Source organism: Cherax quadricarinatus, chromosome 75, assembly GCF_038502225.1.
Source record: "Cherax quadricarinatus isolate ZL_2023a chromosome 75, ASM3850222v1, whole genome shotgun sequence".
In the NCBI taxonomy this organism is placed as follows: domain Eukaryota; kingdom Metazoa; phylum Arthropoda; class Malacostraca; order Decapoda; family Parastacidae; genus Cherax; species Cherax quadricarinatus.
This window is the reverse complement of record NC_091366.1, coordinates 13,098,344-13,117,070: the sequence shown is the minus strand read 5'-3', so window position 1 is coordinate 13,117,070 and position 18,727 is coordinate 13,098,344. Positions and strand designations below refer to the sequence as shown.

The window sequence follows — 18,727 nt, the reverse complement described above, 5'->3', positions numbered from 1 at the left end:
CCTCTGTATGACCCCTTTCCCTCTTTCCCAGATTTATATACCCAATTAGTTGTCATATTTTTTCTCCATCATCTCTGTCCATACCACCTTAAGAAATCCTCCTCAGTCTTCTGAATTTTATTTCTAATCTCTGTGTTCTGAATTCTCTGCATATTTTTTTGCACCACACACTTGCCTCAAACACAATATCTCCCATCAGGTCCTCCTCCTCCTCCTCCTCCTCCTCCTCCTCCTCCTCCTCCTCCTCCTCCTCCTCCCTCCCTCCCTCCCTCCCTCCCTCCCTCCCTCCCTCCCTCCCTCCCTCCCTCCCTCCCTCCCTCCCTCCCTCCCTCCCTCCCTCCCTCCCTCCCTCCCTCCCTCCCTCCCTCCCTCCCTCCCTCCCTCCCTCCCTCCCTCCCTCCCTCCCTCCCTCCCTCCCTCCCTCCCTCCCTCCCTCCCTCCCTCCCTCCCTCCCTCCCTCCCTCCCTCCCTCCCTCCCTCCCTCCCTCCCTCCCTCCCTCCCTCCCTCCCTCCCTCCCTCCCTCTCTCTCTCTCTCTCTCTCTCTCTCTCTCTCTCTCTCTCTCTCTCTCTCTCTCTCTCTCTCCTCCCTCCTCTCCCTCCCTCCTCCTTGCTGTAACCCCATAATGTACTATACAGTGGTACCCCGAGTTTCTTACAGCTCCCAACTCGAACAATTATATAAGTGTATTATTGTAAGTACAGTGGACCCCCGCATAACGATGGCATCGCATAGCGATTTTTCCGCATAACGATTACTTTTATCGCAAAATTTTTGCCGCGCATACCGATTAAAAACCCGCATACCGATTTTCGTCCGAGACGCGTCCAATGTGCCCTCAGCCAGCCTCACATGTGCCGCTCCGTCCCATTGTTTACCAGCCAGCCTCCGCGGTAACATCCAAGCATACACTCGGAATATTTCGTATTATTACAGTATTTTCGGTGCTGTTTCTGGAAAATAAGTGACCATGGGCCCCAAGAAAGCTTCTAGTGCCAACCCTGTGGTAAAAAGGGTGAGAATTAGTATGGAAATTAAGAAAGATTTTGAAGGGTTTGGGGCTAACCCTGAGAAGCCTATGCCAGTTGTGGAATCCATTGTGCCTACTTCAAAGATTAAGGAAATGTGTGCAGAGTGGGTTGAACTGCAAACCTTTATAGATGAAAATCACCCTGACACAGCTGTTGCAAGCCGTGCTTGTGACTATTTCAATGACAATGTTATGGCCCATTTTAGGAAAGTCTTGAAGGAACGGGAGGTACAGAGCTCTATGGACAGATTTGTTGTGCGACAGAGGTCCAGTGACTCTCAAGCTGGTCCTAGTGGCATTAAAAGAAGAAGGGAAGTAACCCCAGAAAAGGACTTGCTACCTCAAGTCCTAATGGAAGGGGATTCCCCTTCTAAACAGTAAGAAGATAATGCTCTCCCCTCCTCCCATCCCATCAATCATCACCAGATCTTCAATAAAAGTAAGTGTCATGTAATTGTGCATGCCTTTTTCAGTTTGTGTGTATTAAAATTAACATTTCATGTGGTAAAAAAAAATTTTTTTCATACTTTTGGGCGTCTTGCACGGATTAATTTTATTTCCATTATTTCTTATGGGGAAAATTCATTCGCATAACGATTATTTCGCATAACGATGAGCCCTCTTGCACGGATTAAAATCGTTAACCGGGGGTCCACTGTATTGTAAGTATTTTTGGTGGTCTGAAACGGACTAATCTAATTTACATTATTCCTTATGGAAACAAATTCATTCGGTAAAGACACTCGAATAGCCTTCTGGAATGAATTATGGCTGAAACTCGGGGTACCACTGTGTCTTTCGTTTTTTACCTTAACAGATATCTCCCACCAAAGCAAAGTGACCCAAAGAAAGAAAATACATTCATTATTATTCATTCAGTTGCTGTCTTTCCAAATGTGTGCTGACATCTCAGTTCAGATATCCCTCTGACTGCAACATCCCCACCCATCTTGCAGAGTGCAAGCACTGCCCTTTCCACCTCCAGGACTCGAGGCTGGCTAACTGGTTTCTCTCGCATCCCTTCATAAATGTTACTTTGCTCACACACCACCAGCACATCAGTTAATCACTTGTTGCCTTCCTCACACAAGACTGCTGGAAGTTGAAGTTAAAACCCCAAGCACTCAGAACCTCTTTCAGCCCCTCCCTCCACCCATTTCTGGGATGACACCTACCCTTCCTGTCATCCTACCCAGATTATACTCCTCTGTCATCCTATCTGTCTCCATCCTCTCTACATGCCTCAAGAACCTAAAGAACTCAGTCTGCTCAGCTATACCCTTGGTGATCCTATGCTCTTTTAATTTCTATGCACTGAGTCCTGTGCATGATATTCACACCACACGTTGCACTCAAACATGACACCTCTACTGCCTCTAGCCTTCTTGCTGCAGTGTTCAAAACCCATGCTTCACACCCATATAAAAATGTTGGTACTGCTATATTCTAGTACATTCCCTCTTTTGCATCCATAGACACTCTTCTTTCTTTCTACAGATGCCTCAACACACCACCCACCATTTTTCCCTTCATGTATTTTATGGTTCACATCATCCTTCACAGACCCATCTGCTGACATATTCTCTCCCAGCTATCTAAATATTTTTTCTCTCTCTGTACTGCCTCCCTCCCTCCCTCCCTCCAATCTGAGATTTTAATTTATCATTGCCTAAATTTATTGTTACCCTGAGTAATCACTTTGCTCTTTTCTATTTTTACTTATAATTTCCTTTTACATGCCAAAAGACAAAAAACCAGCTGTGATAACTGCCACTTTGTGTGAGACTGTCGAACAACCAAGGTGTATTATAACCATGGTGATATCACACATCCATGTCTAAGGCCTTTTTTACTGGGAAATAGGACTGCCCATTTTTCTACATACTCTAACCTTAGCCCCATTGTCTGCATTAAAACTCTGCTGTTTTTAGTAACTTGTCACTTATTCCATACATTTGCAGTGTTGCTCTTCTATTATCCTATCATATGGCTTTTCTAAATTCATTACTGCAACAAATAATTGTGCACCATTTTGTAAAATATTGTTTGCTTATTTGCTTCCCTGTCAGCACTTGGTCTATTCATCTCCCACCCTTCCTAAATCTTCCTTTTACTCTTGTAATCATACTTTTTGTATTATCGTAACTCTTTCAATAATAATTCTACCATGCGCTTTACTCAACATAATCAATAGAATTGTTTTTACCTTGATGGCTGTTTTCTGCCATGGCAGGTTAACCCAAAGAAGAAAACACATTCATCAACATTCACTCAGTTGCCGTCTTTCCAGAAGTGTTCTGATATCGCAGTGAAATTACTGTACTCACTCCTTTAACTACAACATTTCCTTATTTTCTATAGTTCTTTCTCTCTCTCTCTCTCTCTCTCTCTCTCTCTCTTGCTCCCTTTTTCTCTATATAAAGGAACTATGCTTTCTCTGACAACCCTCAGGTACCTTTATTTCTTTTGTGAATATACGGAATAAACTTAACACTTACTATTATCTATGGCTAGTTTCTTTCCTGCTGTGTTTCTCATTGGGCAGAGTCCTCCATTGTATGGGTTACTACCTTGTAAACCTTTGAGAGATGTGTAGGAACTTTTATGTTGTTCTCAACACATTGGCCACTGAGGCAGGGTGATCCAAAAAAAGAACAGAGTTTCCTTCTTTTAACATTTAATAATTTATACAGAAGGGGTTACTAGTCCATTGCTCCCAGCATTTTAGCCACCTCTTACAACATGGCTTACGGAGGAAGAATTCTTCTCCACTCATAGGAAGTTTATTCTTACTTGAATCTCTCAGCAAGCTGTAAGTTGGTAGACCAATCATCCTAGTAGGTACTACCATCCTCTCATATGAATGTCAAATGGAAACTTGTTTCATAATTTGAACTCGGGCAGGATTGCTGTCTTGTGTATATATAAGATAGCAGGTAATTCCCACAAAACTTTTACGTGTGTTCAGTATCCACTTGCACGTGTTTCTTAATAGTTTTTATTCTTGTAAATGGTGTATTTCATTTCAAAATTAGGATGCCTGGTCAAAGACCCAGCCGCGGGGATGAGGATCCCCGGAACTATGAGGAGATATAACATACAAGTTGTATCACTCAGCGTTTTGTTTTTTAACAGAGCTAAATTGCGCCAAATGGAGAAAACTGTGGAGGAGGAGATGAAGAGAAGAGAGAAAGCGGAGAATCAGGAAAACAATCATCTCTTCACCATAGAACAGCAGAAGCACCAGATTTTGTCTCTAAAGGAAAAGGTCGATACCAACCTCGTGGAGATTCTGGAGAAGAAGTTGAATTCAGCACGTAGTGAAATAAAGAGGCTGAAGAATGTTATTGATGAGAAGACAGGTATGTATAAAGTAACTAGTGCATGTGTATACATGGACACTTAGGAACATACAAGCACTCGCATGCTTACACTCTCTTGTACATCCTTATACTCACATTCTCTATCAAGTTTTTCTTTATAGAGTGGAAGAATAGCAGAATGGAATCTAAGATGAAATAGTAAGTACAGTAATCCTGAAGGTTGCATGAAGACTCTTTTGGGGGTCACTGCCCCTGTAGTGTTCTCCCAGACCAGGCCTCCTTCTTTATCTCTCCTGTGTGCAAGTAACCTGCACATAGGAGAGAGAAGCTTACTATGACGTTTTAGTTCGACTTCGACCATATAAAGCCATACTAACACAAGAGTGTGACTTGTAAATGGTCTAAGTTGAACCGAAATGTTGTCATAAGTCTCTACTATACGCTGGTTATTTGTGTATTGTTGCAGTCATGGTATTGTGCCTTTTGTTCTTGTTGGGTCTAATTGAATGCAGTCCAGTGTATGCAGTACAGCCAGGCTCATTAGGAACCGACTTAAATTTACCAGGTTTCCTCTTGACGACAGTCAAGAGTGCTGGTATAATTCCCCTCATGTGTGAAATTTAACCCTTTAATCCTTTCACTGTATCACGTTAATTTACGTCAGTGGGATCAACGTTTATGTCTTAGTGCTTTGAGCAGGGAAGTAGCTATCAGTATGAAATCTTAATATTTCTCCACAAATTGTTTTTAACAAATTACCTAAATTGTTCAGCTTTTGTATTGCTTTTTAATCCTGGAGTTTTTTTGGACTTAGCTGTCATTCATTTACATTTTTACAGTTGCCTTGTGAGAGTTTAGCAAAGCCAGGAGAAATTGAACCTGCAAACCTGGGCTAGGAACTGAGACTTAACCCCTGTGACACACTCTGGGGATGAAGTACAGTTTCAGTGGACAGAGGCTACAAACTTCATTCAAATTATGAAAGAAATCATGCATCATGCTTATTGCTTGGGTAGCGTTGAAAATGGGTTGGGCAAATATTCTGTTAGTGGGATGTATTTGTGAAGGTTGGACCTCCTTAGTATAGGCCAATAGGCCTGGTGCAGTGTTTATCCTTTATGTTTTTATGATGGGAATAGCTAACCTCTGACCCATGTTTGCATTATAATGGCTTTTTTGAGGCTTTTCTTTTCAGAGTGATTTTCATGGTTTTATTGTCTGTTTTTAAACACACTGGCTGTATCCCACTGAGGCAGGGTGACCTGAAAGGAAAAGTGAAACTTTTTCTTTTTAGATATAGTAATTTTATTCTGTTTATTGGTGGCAATTCAAAGATTAAAAGGCATACTAGTGGCCATTTTGGGGCCTATTTCAGGCCCAAAAATGGCAGAAATATTTATTTTTTTTGGTGTTTTTTCTGAGGAAGGGTAGGGGGCCTTCCCCACCTTGCACCTGGTCTGTTTTTCTGAGTTGTTACTAGGTCTACTCTAATTGTTAGGGGTATGGGAACCAAATAATGAGGGTATGGGAACCAAATAATGGGGGTATGGGACTAGATCTCTGAACAGTTTTTAAAAAAAAAGTTGTTAGAATAAACTATCATCATTATCATGTCTAACTGACCAGCTGGGTTGCAGTTCGTATGTTGGTTTGCGTGTTCCCGGCAGTAACAGGCTGGTTGATCAGGTAATGATCCACCACCAGGCCTGGGTTAATGAATTAGACATGCATGCAACACATCAGTATCTTTATTTTGAAGACATCTTTTGAAAGTCTTCAAAATGACATCTTTTGAAAGTCTTCAAAATAAAGATATGCCCCTATGTTGTACATTTCTAACTCACCACTTTGTCAGTATTATATATTATTTTTATAATGTAAGTCTGGATTAATTAACAGAAAACACATTTACTTATTAACCCTTTAACTGTCCAAACATAGATCAACATTCACATGTATAGCTCTCCTATCGTAGATCTGCATTTTATTTTACATGCTTTTAACCTTGGCATGATAAGCCTGAGTTGCCTAGACATGAGAGAATGAGTCTGTGCACTGTCTGTGCACAGATTTGAATTTGGGGGTGCCAGGAAAAATGGGCTCTTAACCCCTTCAGGGTCCAAGGCCCAAATCTGAAGTGGTGCCCCAGTGTCCAAGAATTTTCCAAAAAAAAATTTGTTATTTTTTCTTATGAAATGGTAGAGAATCTTTTTGTGAAGGTAATGAAACAAAAAGTACGAAATTTGATGGAAAATTGACGAAATTATGCTCTCGCGAATTTTCATGTGTAAGCGATATTTACGAATCGGCGATTTTGCCGACTTTGACTCCCATTTTAGGCCAATTACATTATTCCAGTCAACCAAATTCTTAGCTATTTCACTAGTATTACTTCTATTCTATCGATTGAGCACAAGAAATCGCCAAGTCAACTGTTTCAACTACAAATTAAAGTGATCGGAAATTGTTAATTTGGCCAATTTAACACAAAGTTCAAAATATTCCAATTTCAAAATAGGGTCCAGAATAAACAATGTAGGTATTCCTGGAACTAAACTATCATTTCCTCTGTTCATTAGTTATGTTTTGAGGCTTTACAAATAAATTCCATTTTTATTTTTTATTCACATAATTAATTTTTATTCACACCAAAAAATAGAAGATTTACTGTTATGCAATACTGTAATAATTGTATAAATGTCATCTCCATATTTGTGAATGCATATTAGACCCACCAGCTGGCGTGTATTAGACGTGTGAGGTCGTTTGTTTACTCTTGAATGTCGGCAAAAATTTAACATTTCTGCTACTTTGAGCTCAGTTTCAAGCCATTTTCAGTGCTAAAACCAATCAAAATCATCTCTATTTCTGTAATATGTCTTCCATTCTATCAAATGAGACCAAGAAATCGCAAATACAACTATAAAAAACATACGAGAAAACACTGCAAAGTCGCTGTTTTAATCGAAAAATCATGATTTCATTTTTTTTTCTCTCATTATACACAGTGTGCTGCAGGATCTGTTTTATGTGGTGCACACATACCACATAGATGTATTCTCTCATATCTAGGCCCAAATGTACCACTCACAGTTTATCAGAGTGAGCTGAGCTCATGATGTAGATCTACGGTTTGGACCCTGAACGTAAAGCTGTAGATCTACGGGACGGACCCTGAAATGGTTAATTTAATTTTTTTTTTTTTTTTCCAAAAATATTCAGAGCGGTATGCATGTGAACGTTGATCTACCTTTGGACAGTTTAAGGGTTAATTCATAGTGTAATAAAAAATTACAAAAAATGGTGTCTTCTTGAATGTAATTCTATTTGAGAAATGTGGAAAAAATAATTATAGTCAATCTTCATAATTACACAGTGTCCTCAATATTTGAGCACAGTGGACCCCAGATTTTCGGCCGGTGTGGAAATCGTACAATTTGGATTTTGATCACTTTTTTTAGTGGAATTTTCCCCCGGGTTTCGTACATCCGCTTGGAAATCGTTGGTATCGGATGTGTGCTCCTGGGCTGCTCATACGTTTGTGACTCACTCTTGGGAACATTAGATGTCTTACTTTAGATTAATATAGACATTTTTCATTAATTCATCTATGATATTTTCTTCAAAATTATACTATAAGAAACACATTACATAGCATATAAACATGCCTTTGTTACTCGTTCACTAAGAGTGTCCCTCTAGTCTTAACGCCATAGTAATCCTAATAGTACGCAATAATAATCACTCTTGGGCACATTACATGTCTTATTTTACATTAATGTAGACATTTTCATTAATCCATCTATGATATTTTCTTCAAAATTATATAAGAAAAACATTACACGTAGTATATAAACATGCAATATTTATATGCTATCCAGGGATGGTAGTTTGTGGAAGGTAAACATTACATTTTCTCTGGTCCGGCTTCAGAGAAAACATATGAATCTGCATTTGGCCCAGTCACTCCCCTTAACACTCTGCTTTTGTTTACAGTTCTCAGCATCAATTATTCATTACTTCTCCCTTTGTTTATGATGGCATCTAAAGGTAGTTGTTAGATACGATTAAACTCAGTGAACATGGTATGCCGATGGTAATAATATGGCTGTAGGCCACAGTGTATGTAGCCGGTAAGTATATACCTGGGATGTAGTCCGTCTGGGACCACAAATGAATACTACTCACCAACAAGAGTCTTCAATAAAGGTATATACATGTAATGTTCATTTATCATTAAAGTTAGTCATTTATAGTTATTCCTCATTGTTTTCTGTATGTAAAACTAGAGTTATTCTCTATAGAATGTATTTTTTGTTAATAATTTTGGGTGTCTGAAATGGATTAATTGGATTTACATTATTTCTTATGGGAAATATTACTTCAGTTTGCGACCATTTCAGATTTTGGCCAACCTTCTGGAATGAATTAATTACGAAAACCAGGGGTCTGCTGTACATGTCAAAAAAAAAAAAAAAAAAAAAAAAAAAAGTGGCATGTCCTTGTAAGCAGTACATTTCTTATATGAGTAAGAGGAAGATTATGTTAGGGGCAAAGGTTAAAGCTTTACAGAATCATAAAGTACCTTAGTTAACTAGATGAACACAATCCTTAGTTAATGTAGGTTATTACACTGCATTAATAAGCACTAGTTTTATTCATCAAAGTTACTATCAAAGCTGTCATTATCTTGGTCATCAATTAATGGCATGTGGAGCACTGTTGATGGTTTGATATCTCTCATGTCTTCAACAATAGCATAATCGTCGTGTTGACGTTGAGTTAAATAGTAGGTGACTGCGACTACAAGCAGCAGGAGTGCTGCAGCCACGGTCCCAGTCACGGCTAGATCAAGGATGTAGTTGGATATCCACACTCTTACGTAGAGAATGCGTTCTTGACTCATGGTGTGCTCTTTACTGTTTAAGCAACACGTTAGTTGCACCTGTAAAAGGAAGTGGAGGGTATTATTGCTTAACCCCATTTTTTAAAACTTATGTACTGTGTATTATTCTTAGAACATTTACTGAAGAAGTCTACCTCCCTCAATTTATGTTAGTGGAAAAGCTGTCTTAATAGATAAGGGTGAGCAGAGACAAGTTGGAGTGTGAGCAAGTAACATTCACGAAGGGACTCTGGGTAACCTGTTAGTCAGACTTGAGTCCTGGAAATGGGATGTATAGTGCCTGCACTATGAAGGATGGGTGGGGATGTTGCACTTTGGAGAGTCAGTTGAATTGTGAAGTCTGCATATTTCTGGCAAGATAGCTGTTGATTGAATGATGGTGACTGCTTTCCTTTCTGTGTCACCATACTTTGGTGGGAAATAGCTGATGTGGTAAAATAATACCTTTGTTGAAATGATTTGGTCTCTTAGAAATGATGGATTAAAAGGGTGTAGAAATCTGGGATGGATGAAAGATGGAAGGTGTCTCAGGAAGGTTTGAAGAAGTATGTGTAAATTGTTTTGAGATGTAGGAGGCTTTTGCCTCCAACAGGAATGTAAGTATGTGCTCTTGGACTAGGAAAAATGTAGCGTCTTTGAAGCGATTCAGGAACCCAGCAAGCCAGACTTGAGTTTTGGAGGCTAGAAGTACAATTGAGCATTTACACTGAGGGATGGGTGGGGATGCTGTGTTTTGGTGTATGACTACAATTGTTATTGTCTGTGTGTTCTTCTGGAATGACAGCAAAGAATGAGTTTGCCCGTTCTGGTAGACAGCAACTATCCAGGCGAGTGCTGGTGTCATTACATGAATGGGAAGCTGAAGCCTTTTGTTGTGTTTTGTACTTGCAGGATTGCTGGTTTTTTCTTTTTTTCATGAGCCTACAAGAGGAAAGATATATATTACAACTGTTTATGTTTATTCAGTATACACTGCTTTACTCTCCTGTGTGGGTCTTAAAAAAGCCTTATTCAGGTTATACCTGAATTTCCTTTCTAATTTATGTGATCTGGTCTCAGACCAGACCACATAAATTAGAAAGAATAAAGGTGGGGGGTAAGGCTTAAGAAAACATTAACATGTATATATTACATATTTGTACAGGAGGGAATGCTTGGAGGTGGTGATAAAGATGAAGAGGTAGTGGGAGAAAGAGAGAAGCAAGAGAGGGAGAGGCATTGGATATTTGGATGTATTCATACATTTGTTTTTATCATGAGATACACAGTTCTGCACTAGGATTGGAAATGAGGGGGCACCTCCCTTGACCATTACAGTGACAGGTTAACAGTATGTTCTGTTTGATATAAAGATTATAATTTTTTATTTTTTAATGCACTGGCCATCTCCCACCCAAGCAGGGTGCTGTATAGTTGAAGTTATAACAGTTGTGATGAGGAATTTAATACATCTTGCATGTTTTTCAGATGAATTAGTATTAACAGAATCTGGTAATAATCTGACATTTCTGTACATATTACGGTAGAGCATCAAGTACCTGGTTCCATCAGGAAAAGCTTGCCCTGATTATTAAAAAAATTGGATAATTGCATGTTTTTTTTTGGGGGGTCCTTATTTTTTGCTCATTCCTGTTCTGCACTATCGATACAGGTGCTCTACAATTGCTGGATAAGAGATGATCTATTGTAATAATAAAGTTAAATTACCATTATAGCAAGTAAAAGATCGACAGTACAAAGTAAGAATTGCATACAACTTGTTGGTACCTATATTAGGCTAGAGCAGGACTCACCTGACACATATATTGACCTGTATGATTAGTCTGGATATTGCTCAGTGTGATGGTTTCTCTGAGGAAGGTAGCATTGCGGTCATCAGTGTTCTTAATGCTTTGGAATCCATAACAAGAGGGGAGGAATTCTTGTGTGGTGAGAGAACATTGACCTTCAGGGCTGTTGTTGGGATGGAAGAGCCAGATGAGATTCTCCCTATAAAGACTCACATTAAGTGGAAGTTCGCAGACAAGCGTCAGGTCCGAGCCTTGGCTGAGTACTAAGCTGGTGTCCCCGTATAATATTGTTTTGTTTAGAGCTGCAATGCACGACTCATGACAGGGAAGCTCGGGAGGTGCCATCGATGGTGAGACGCCTGCATCCCTTGTGCTTTGTGGGGTGCTTGTTTGCTCCAAGGGAATTTTAGGTGTATGTGGTATTTTTGTAGTCAGTATTTCTTTTGTGCTTTTGACGGTTGTTTGGGGAGTGATCATTTTAATACTAAGGACTTCTATATTTTCATCAATGTCTCTGCCTTCCCTAAGGTTATCTTCCCCATTTATATCTATATAAAAGGAGTTGACTTCAGCAATTGTAACACTGTGAGTTGTATGTTCACTGTATACTTTGTCATTTGCTGACCCCCTTTGAGATGTTACCACACTTTTTTGAGTATGATTCTGCAAATATTTTTCTTGTGCACCTTTTCTATCCACATCAGTATTGTGTGGTGCTGTATCTGAATCATTGACAATTTTCTGCAAAGAATTTGTTCCTTTCTCAAACTCTACTGCCTTACCTTTATTCTCTTCTTTATGTGGTTGTCCTTGAGTTAAGGCTTGAGGGACTGGGACCAGGTTTTTGTCTATTGTTGTGGAAATACTAGGAGGCTCATGGTTGTGTTCCAGGGGTTGTACCAGATGTTCATGGTTGTGCTTAAAGGGTTGCACTAGTATGGGTCGACTTGTACCACCATTGGCTAGCTTAACAATAACTCTCTCAGGATGGCACACTATGTTTCCAACTGTTAGCAGCAAAATGTATATAAAAAACATTTTGTTTTAATTACTGACTGGAGATCTATTTTGCACCAGTAGTCAGGTTTATCAGCACTGACGTATTATGCACTTAACTTCGTCTGGGTTTGCTCACAGAGAAATTTAGAAATTAATTTTTATGAAGAATTAATGGTAATCATCTGGTTGTAGGAGATAAGAAGGCTTCACAGACATCATTTACCTCTTTTCAATTTGTACTGAACAGTGTAATCTGACTATTAGAAAAAAGTGTATTTGCAGTGCTTCTGTTTACATGAGCTATGGATTGTTGTTGACTAGTATGGCTCATGAGCACAAAGGCAGCTATACACTCACTGATAAGGAAGATGATAACTTGATAAGATTAGTAAATCTTATTTAAAGCTAGGCTTACATACTGCTCTCCTGCTAATGCTTTCATGTCCTCATTAATGTTATTTTTTACTTATTAGTGAAATGTTTTCCAGTCTTGCTTGGGTAATTTTTTATACCAAATTTTTCATTTTCCACATAGTGGAGCACAAAGATGATGTATTTGCCATCATTGATTCAATAGCTGTCTTGCTAGAATTGTGCAAATATCAAAGTTTAAATGATCCTCTGAACTGCACCGTCCCCACTCAACCTCTGTAGTAAATCATAGGAAAGCCTGTATTTTTTACACTTAGTTTTTTTTGTTTGAGTGTGAGTAAGGTAATATTTATGTAGGGATTCCGGGAAGTCAGTTAGCTGGACTTAGGTATACTGGAGGTGGGCAGTACAGTGCTTGCACTCTTAAGGAGGGGTGGGGATATTTTGCAGTTTTGAACTGTAGTATTGGCATGCCTTTGGCAAGACAGTGATGGGGTGAATAATGGTGAAAGTGTTGCTTCTTTTTCAGGTCATCTGCCTCAGCAGATGATTGGTGTGTTAATTTATTTTTTAAATTATTGATTTTACGTTGCAGTACAAAATAATGTGAACAAATACAGTGGACCCTAGGTTTTCGTGATTAATCCCTTCCAGAGAGTCTGCTGAAAACCAAAATTCATGAAAACCAAAACCATTTTCCCCATAAGAAATAATGTAAATCCAATTAATCTATTCCAGACACCCAAAAGTATTAACAAAAAAATATAGATTTACATACAGAAAAGAATGACAAATCACTATGAAGCAATAACAACATTACACTTACCTTTATTGAAGACTCTTGTTGGTGTATGGAAGACAAGAGGAGGGGAGAGGGAGAAGTTACTAGTGACTCACGAAATCGTAATGACACGATTGCAAACAAACCATACCCCGGCCGGGATTGAATGGTATGGTTTGTTTGTAATTGTGTCATTACGATTTCGTGAGTCATGTTGACGGCAGTGAAGGGACTTGAGCTAGAGTTCATCACGGCCACGCTAGCTGGAGATTCGTCTGTAAAAACTTGCATTTGTGGTCACAGTGGTGCCTGTGCTAACCTTCCTATGGTGTAGAAATATACCTAGTTGGACGAATCTTATTGTGGCTAGCTGGTCTAGTGGCTAACGTGACGGTCTGGAGTTTTGAGACTCTCTGACCGCGGGTTCAATCCCGGCCGGGGTATGGGAAGTTACTAGTATTTGGAAGGGAAATCCCCTTCCATGAAGACTTTAGGTACCAAGTCCTTATCTGGGGTTACTTCCCTTCTTTGTTTTTTTTAATGGTACTAGTACCAGCTTGAGAGTCACTGGACCCCTGTCGCTCAAAAAATTGTTCCAGAGAGCTCTGTTTCTGGCATCTCTTTAAGATTTGCCTAAAATGGGACAAGGCATTGTCATTGAACATGTCGCAGACATGGGCTACAACAGCTTTGTTAGAGTGATGTTCCTCCACAAACATTTGCACCTCACTCCACTTTGCATAAATGTCCTTAATCTTTGAAAAAGGCACCTTCTTCCCTCTCTGTTCCTCCTCCTGTGAAACAATTTCCTCAGCTGTGGTCTGTTGCTGTTGCAGATGAAGCTCTTGCAGCTCTTAAGTGGTTAGCTCTTCACTGTGGTCCTCCACCAACTCTTCCATATCCTGGCCACTCGCATCTAACCCCATGGAGTTCCCCAGTGCCACAGTACATTCCACAACAGGCATTGGGTTGACAGGGTCAGCTCCAAACCCTTCAAAATCCTTCCCTTGGACACATTCTGACCACAATTTTCCCCAAGCAGAGTTCATCGTCCTGGAGGTCACTCCCTGACAAGCCTTATCTATAATGGTTATGCAGTACATGTTCTGTACTGTACACAAGTGTCTTTTTCCATTTCTTGTTGGTATCATCGTACCATTTTTTGTCTTATTCTGTGTTGACAGTTCATCTGTGGTATGTTTTACATTTCAGTTTTCTCTTGTCCCTAAATATTTAATAAGTAAATAAAACTGCTATAGTAAACATACCAGAATATTTTTGCTAGACTTTGTAAATTAAGAATATAACTCAACCTATCTTTTCATCGTTTTCTTTGATATTTTATAACTTCGTATTTTATGTTTACAGTCTTTATGTAGAAAGAGGTTTGGTAATAAGTAATACATATTTTATGAAGAAGAGGATAAATAAATATACAAGGTATGATGTAGCACGTAATGAAAGTAGTTTGTTAGATTATGTATTGGTGGATAAAAGGTTGATGGGTAGGCTCCAGGATGTACATGTTTATAGAGGGGCAACTGATATATTGGATCGTTATTTAGTTGTAGCTACAGTTAGAGTAAGAGGTAGATGGGAAAAGAGGAAAATGGCAACAACAAGTAAGAGGGAGGTGAAAGTGTATAAACTAAGGGAGGAGGAAGTTCAGGTGAGATATAAGCGACTATTGGCAGAAAGGTGGACTGATGCAAGTATGAGTAGTGGGGGGTTGAAGAGGATTGGAATAGTTTTAAAAATGCAGTATTAGAATGTGGGGCAGAAGTTTGTGGTTATAGGAGGGTGGGGGCAGGAGGAAAGAGGAGTGATTGGTGGAATGATGAAGTAAAGGGTGTGATAAAAGAGAAAAAGTTAGCTTATTAGAGGTTTTTACAAAGCAGAAGTGTTATAAGAAGAGTAGAGTATATGGAGAGTAAAAGAAAGGTGAAGAGAGTGGTGAGAGAGTGCAAAAGGAGAGTGTGGGGGAGGGGCACTGTCAAGAAATTTTAATGAAAATAGGAAAAAATTTTGGAGCGTGTTAAACAAGTTAAGAAAGCCTAGGGAACGAATGGATTTGTCAGTTAAAAACAGAGTAGGGGAGTTAGTAGATGGGGAGATGGAGGTTTTTGGTAGATGGCGAGAATATTTTGAGGAACTTTTAAATGTCGACGAAGAAAGGGAAGCGGTAATTTCATGCACTGACCAGGGAGGTATACCATCTTTTAGGAGTGAAGAAGAACAGGATATGAGTGTGGGAGAGGTGCGTGAGGCATTATGTAGAATGAAAGGAGGTAAAGCAGCTGGAACTGACGGGATCATGGCAGAAATGCTAAAAGCAGGGGGGGATATAGTGGTGAAGTGGTTGGTATTTTTGTTTAATAAATGTATGAAAGAGGGGAAGGTACCCAGGGATTGGCAGAGAGCATGTATAGTCCCTTTATATAAAGGGAAGGGGGACAGAAGAGATTGTAAAAATTATAGAGGAATAAGTTTACTGAGTATACCAGGAAAAGTGTACGGTAGGGTTATTATTGAAAGAATTAGAGGTAAGACAGAATGTAGGATTGCAGATGAGCAAGGTGGTTTCAGAGTGGGTAGGGGATGTGTAGATCAAGCATTCACATTGAAACATATATGTGAACAGTATTAAGATAAAGGTAGGGAAGTTTTTATTGCATTTATAGATTTAGAAAAAACATATGATAGAGTGGATAGGGGAGCAATGTGGCTGATGTTGCAAGTACAGTGGACCCTTGACCAACGATATTAATCCGTTCCTGAGAGCTCATCGTTAGTCAAAATTATCGTTAGTCAAGTTAATTTTTCCCCTAAGAAATAATGGAAATCAAATTGATCCGTTCCTGACACCCCAAAGTATTGAAAAAAACAATTTTTTACCACATGAAATATTAATTTTAATACACACAAACTGAAGAAGACATGTACAATTACATGACACTTACCTTTATTGAAGATCTGGTGATGATTGATGGGATGGGAGTAGGGGAGAGTGTGGATGGTGTTAGTGTTTAGAAGGGGAATCCCCTTCCATTAGGACTTGAGGTGTCAAGTCCTTTTCCGGGGTTACTTCCCTTCTTTTAATGCCACTAGGACCAGCTTGAGAGTCACTGGACCTCTGTCGCACAACATATCTGTCTATAGAGCTCTGTACCTCCTGTTCCTTTAAGACTCCTAAAATGGGCCATAACATTGTCAGTGTACAGGTTGCCAACATGGCTTGCAGTAGCTGTGTCAGGGTGATTTTCATTAAAAAAGGTTTGCACTTTAAGCCACATTGCACACATTTCCTTAATCTTTGAAGTAGGCAACTTCCTCATTTTCTCTATCCCCTCCTCTGGAGCAGTTTCCTCAGGTCTGGCCTCTTGCTGTTGAAGATGATCTAGCAGCTCATCAGTGGTTAGTTCATTGTCGTCCTCCACCAACTCTTCCACATCCTCCCCACTAACCTCCAACCCCTTAGCAATGATCTCTTTCTTCATATCCATAGTAATTCTCACCCTTTTTGCTGTAGGGTTGGCATAGAAGCTTTCTTGGGGCCCATGGTGACTTATTTTGCAGGTGCAATCACTAAAAACGCTGTGATAATATGAAATGTTCCGATTGTATGTTTGGATGGGACCTCGGTGGCTGGCTGGCTTGTAAACACTGGCCACAAGTGGACGCATCTCGAATGGAACAAATCGTATTGGTCGAGTTTTTTTGCGTTAAAATGTATCGCTAATCGGATTTAACGTTAGACAATGCCATCATTGGTCGAGGGTCCACTGTACATGTATATGGAATAGGTGGTAAGTTGCTAAATGCTGTAAAGAGTTTTTATGAGGATAGGCTCAGGTTAGGGTGTGTAGAAGAGAGGGAAACTACTTCCCAGTAAAAGTAGGTCTTAGACAGGGATGTGTAATGTCACCATGGTTGTTTAACCCTTTCAGGGTTTCGGACGTATTAGTACGGCTTACGCACCAGTGTCCGTGACATACTAGTACGCATAAATTCTAGTGCCTTCAAATCTAGTGAGAGAATGGGTCTATGTGGTCAGTGTGCGCAGTATAAAAAAAATCCTGCAGCACACAGTGCTTAATGAGAAAAAAAAAACTTTGACTGTGTTTTTGGATTAAAACAGAGACTTTGCACTGTATTTTCGTATGGTATTTATGGTTGTATTCTAGTTTTCCTGGTCTCATTGTATAGAATGGAAGACATATTACAGAAATTGAGATGATTTTGACTGGTTTTACAATGAAAAGTACCTTGAAATTGAGCTCAAAATAGCAGAAATGTTCGATTTTTACCAAAGTTCAAAAGTAAACAAATCATGCTAAGCGTCCAATACACGTCAACTGGTGAGTCTGATATTCTTTCACAAGTGCGCCGATATTATTTATACCATTTCTACACTAATGCAGTAGTCTGCATAACAGTAAATCTTATTTTTTTTTGTGAGAATAAAAATTCAAAGCGGAAAGCAAAAAAAATGTAAGAAGGGCCTGGGGATGTGACTAATGAACAGAGGAAATGTTATTTTAGTGCCAGGAATGTCTTTCTTGTTTATTCTGGACCCTATTTGGTAATTGGCATCATCTGACATTTGTGTGAAATTGACAAAATTGCTAAATTCTGACCACTGTACTGGATAGTTGAAATGGGTAAATTGGTGGTTTCTTGTACTCATTCGATAGAAAAAAATCGAGTTCTAGCGAAATAGTTATGATTTTTGTCGACTAGTACATTGGAATTGACCGAAAATAGGGCTCAAAGTGGGCAAAATCGCTGATGCGTAAATATCGTCGAGACCGCTAACTTCGCGGGAGCATAATTCCATAAGTTTTCCATCAAATTTCATACTTTTGGTGTCATTATGATCGGGGAAAAGATTCTCTATCTTTTCAAAAGAATTTTTTTTTTTTTTTTTTTTAAATTTTGGCGACCCTGAGAACAAGTCTCTGAGAGGGCCTGTGGACCCTGAAAGGGTTAATATATTTATAGATGGGGCTGTAAAAGAAGTAAATGCTAGGGTGTTCAGGAGAGGGGTGGGATGAAATTTTGGGGAATTAAATGCAAAATGCGAATTGACACAGTTGCTTTTTGCTGATGATACTGTGCTAATGGGAGATTCTAAAGAAAAATTGCAAAGGCTAGTGGATGAGTTTGGGAGAGTGTGTAAAGGTAGAAAGTTGAAAGTGAACATAGAAAAGAGTAAGGTGATGAGGGTATCAAATGATTTAGATAAAGAAAAATTGGATATCAAATTTGGGAGGAGGAGTATGGAAGAAGTGAATGTTTCAGATACTTTGGAGTTGACGTGTCAGCGGATGGATTTATGAAGGATGAGGTTAATCATGGAATTGATGAGGGAAAAAAAGGTGAGTGGTGCATTGAGGTATATGTGGAGACAAAAAACGTTGTCTATGGAGGCAAAGAAGGGAATGTATGAAAGTATAGTTGTACCAACACTCTTATATGGGTGTGAAGCTTGGGTTGTGAATGCAGCAGCGAGGAGGCGGTTGGAGGC

The 18,727-nt window shown here is 39.4% G+C and overlaps 2 protein-coding genes across 4 annotated transcripts in view; one reads left to right on the top strand and one right to left on the bottom strand.

Annotated features, from left to right (window-relative positions):
• The window catches only part of LOC128691916 (uncharacterized), a 129,947-nt gene that overhangs the window by 48,255 nt on the left and 62,965 nt on the right, over positions 1-18,727 (top strand). For 2 of the 3 annotated variants that reach the window (XM_070101061.1, XM_070101060.1), the window contains one exon: positions 4,165-4,391. In XM_070101061.1, the coding sequence (XP_069957162.1) occupies positions 4,165-4,391 (227 nt within the window). Of the gene's footprint in view, positions 1-4,146; positions 4,392-18,727 lie in introns of all 3 variants that reach the window. The other variant, XM_070101059.1, reaches the window with a different exon arrangement.
• On the bottom strand, positions 5,634-12,405 carry LOC128691915 (uncharacterized). The gene is made up of 2 exons (XM_053780896.2): positions 11,052-12,405; positions 5,634-9,297 (listed from the first exon to the last, which is right to left on the bottom strand). The coding sequence occupies exons 1-2, from the start codon at positions 12,084-12,086 to the stop codon at positions 9,007-9,009; spliced, it is 1,326 nt and encodes a 441-aa protein (XP_053636871.2). The 5' UTR covers positions 12,087-12,405; the 3' UTR covers positions 5,634-9,006.

Excerpts from the sequence above, each read along its gene's own strand:
- LOC128691915 (XM_053780896.2), bottom strand. The coding sequence starts at position 12,086 with ATGTTTTTTATATACATTTTGCTGCTAACAGTTGGAAACATAGTGTGC. Across the intron at positions 9,298-11,051 it reads CAGGTCAATATATGTGTCAG|GTGCAACTAACGTGTTGCTT; the intron begins GTGAGTCCTGCT and ends TTCCTTTTACAG.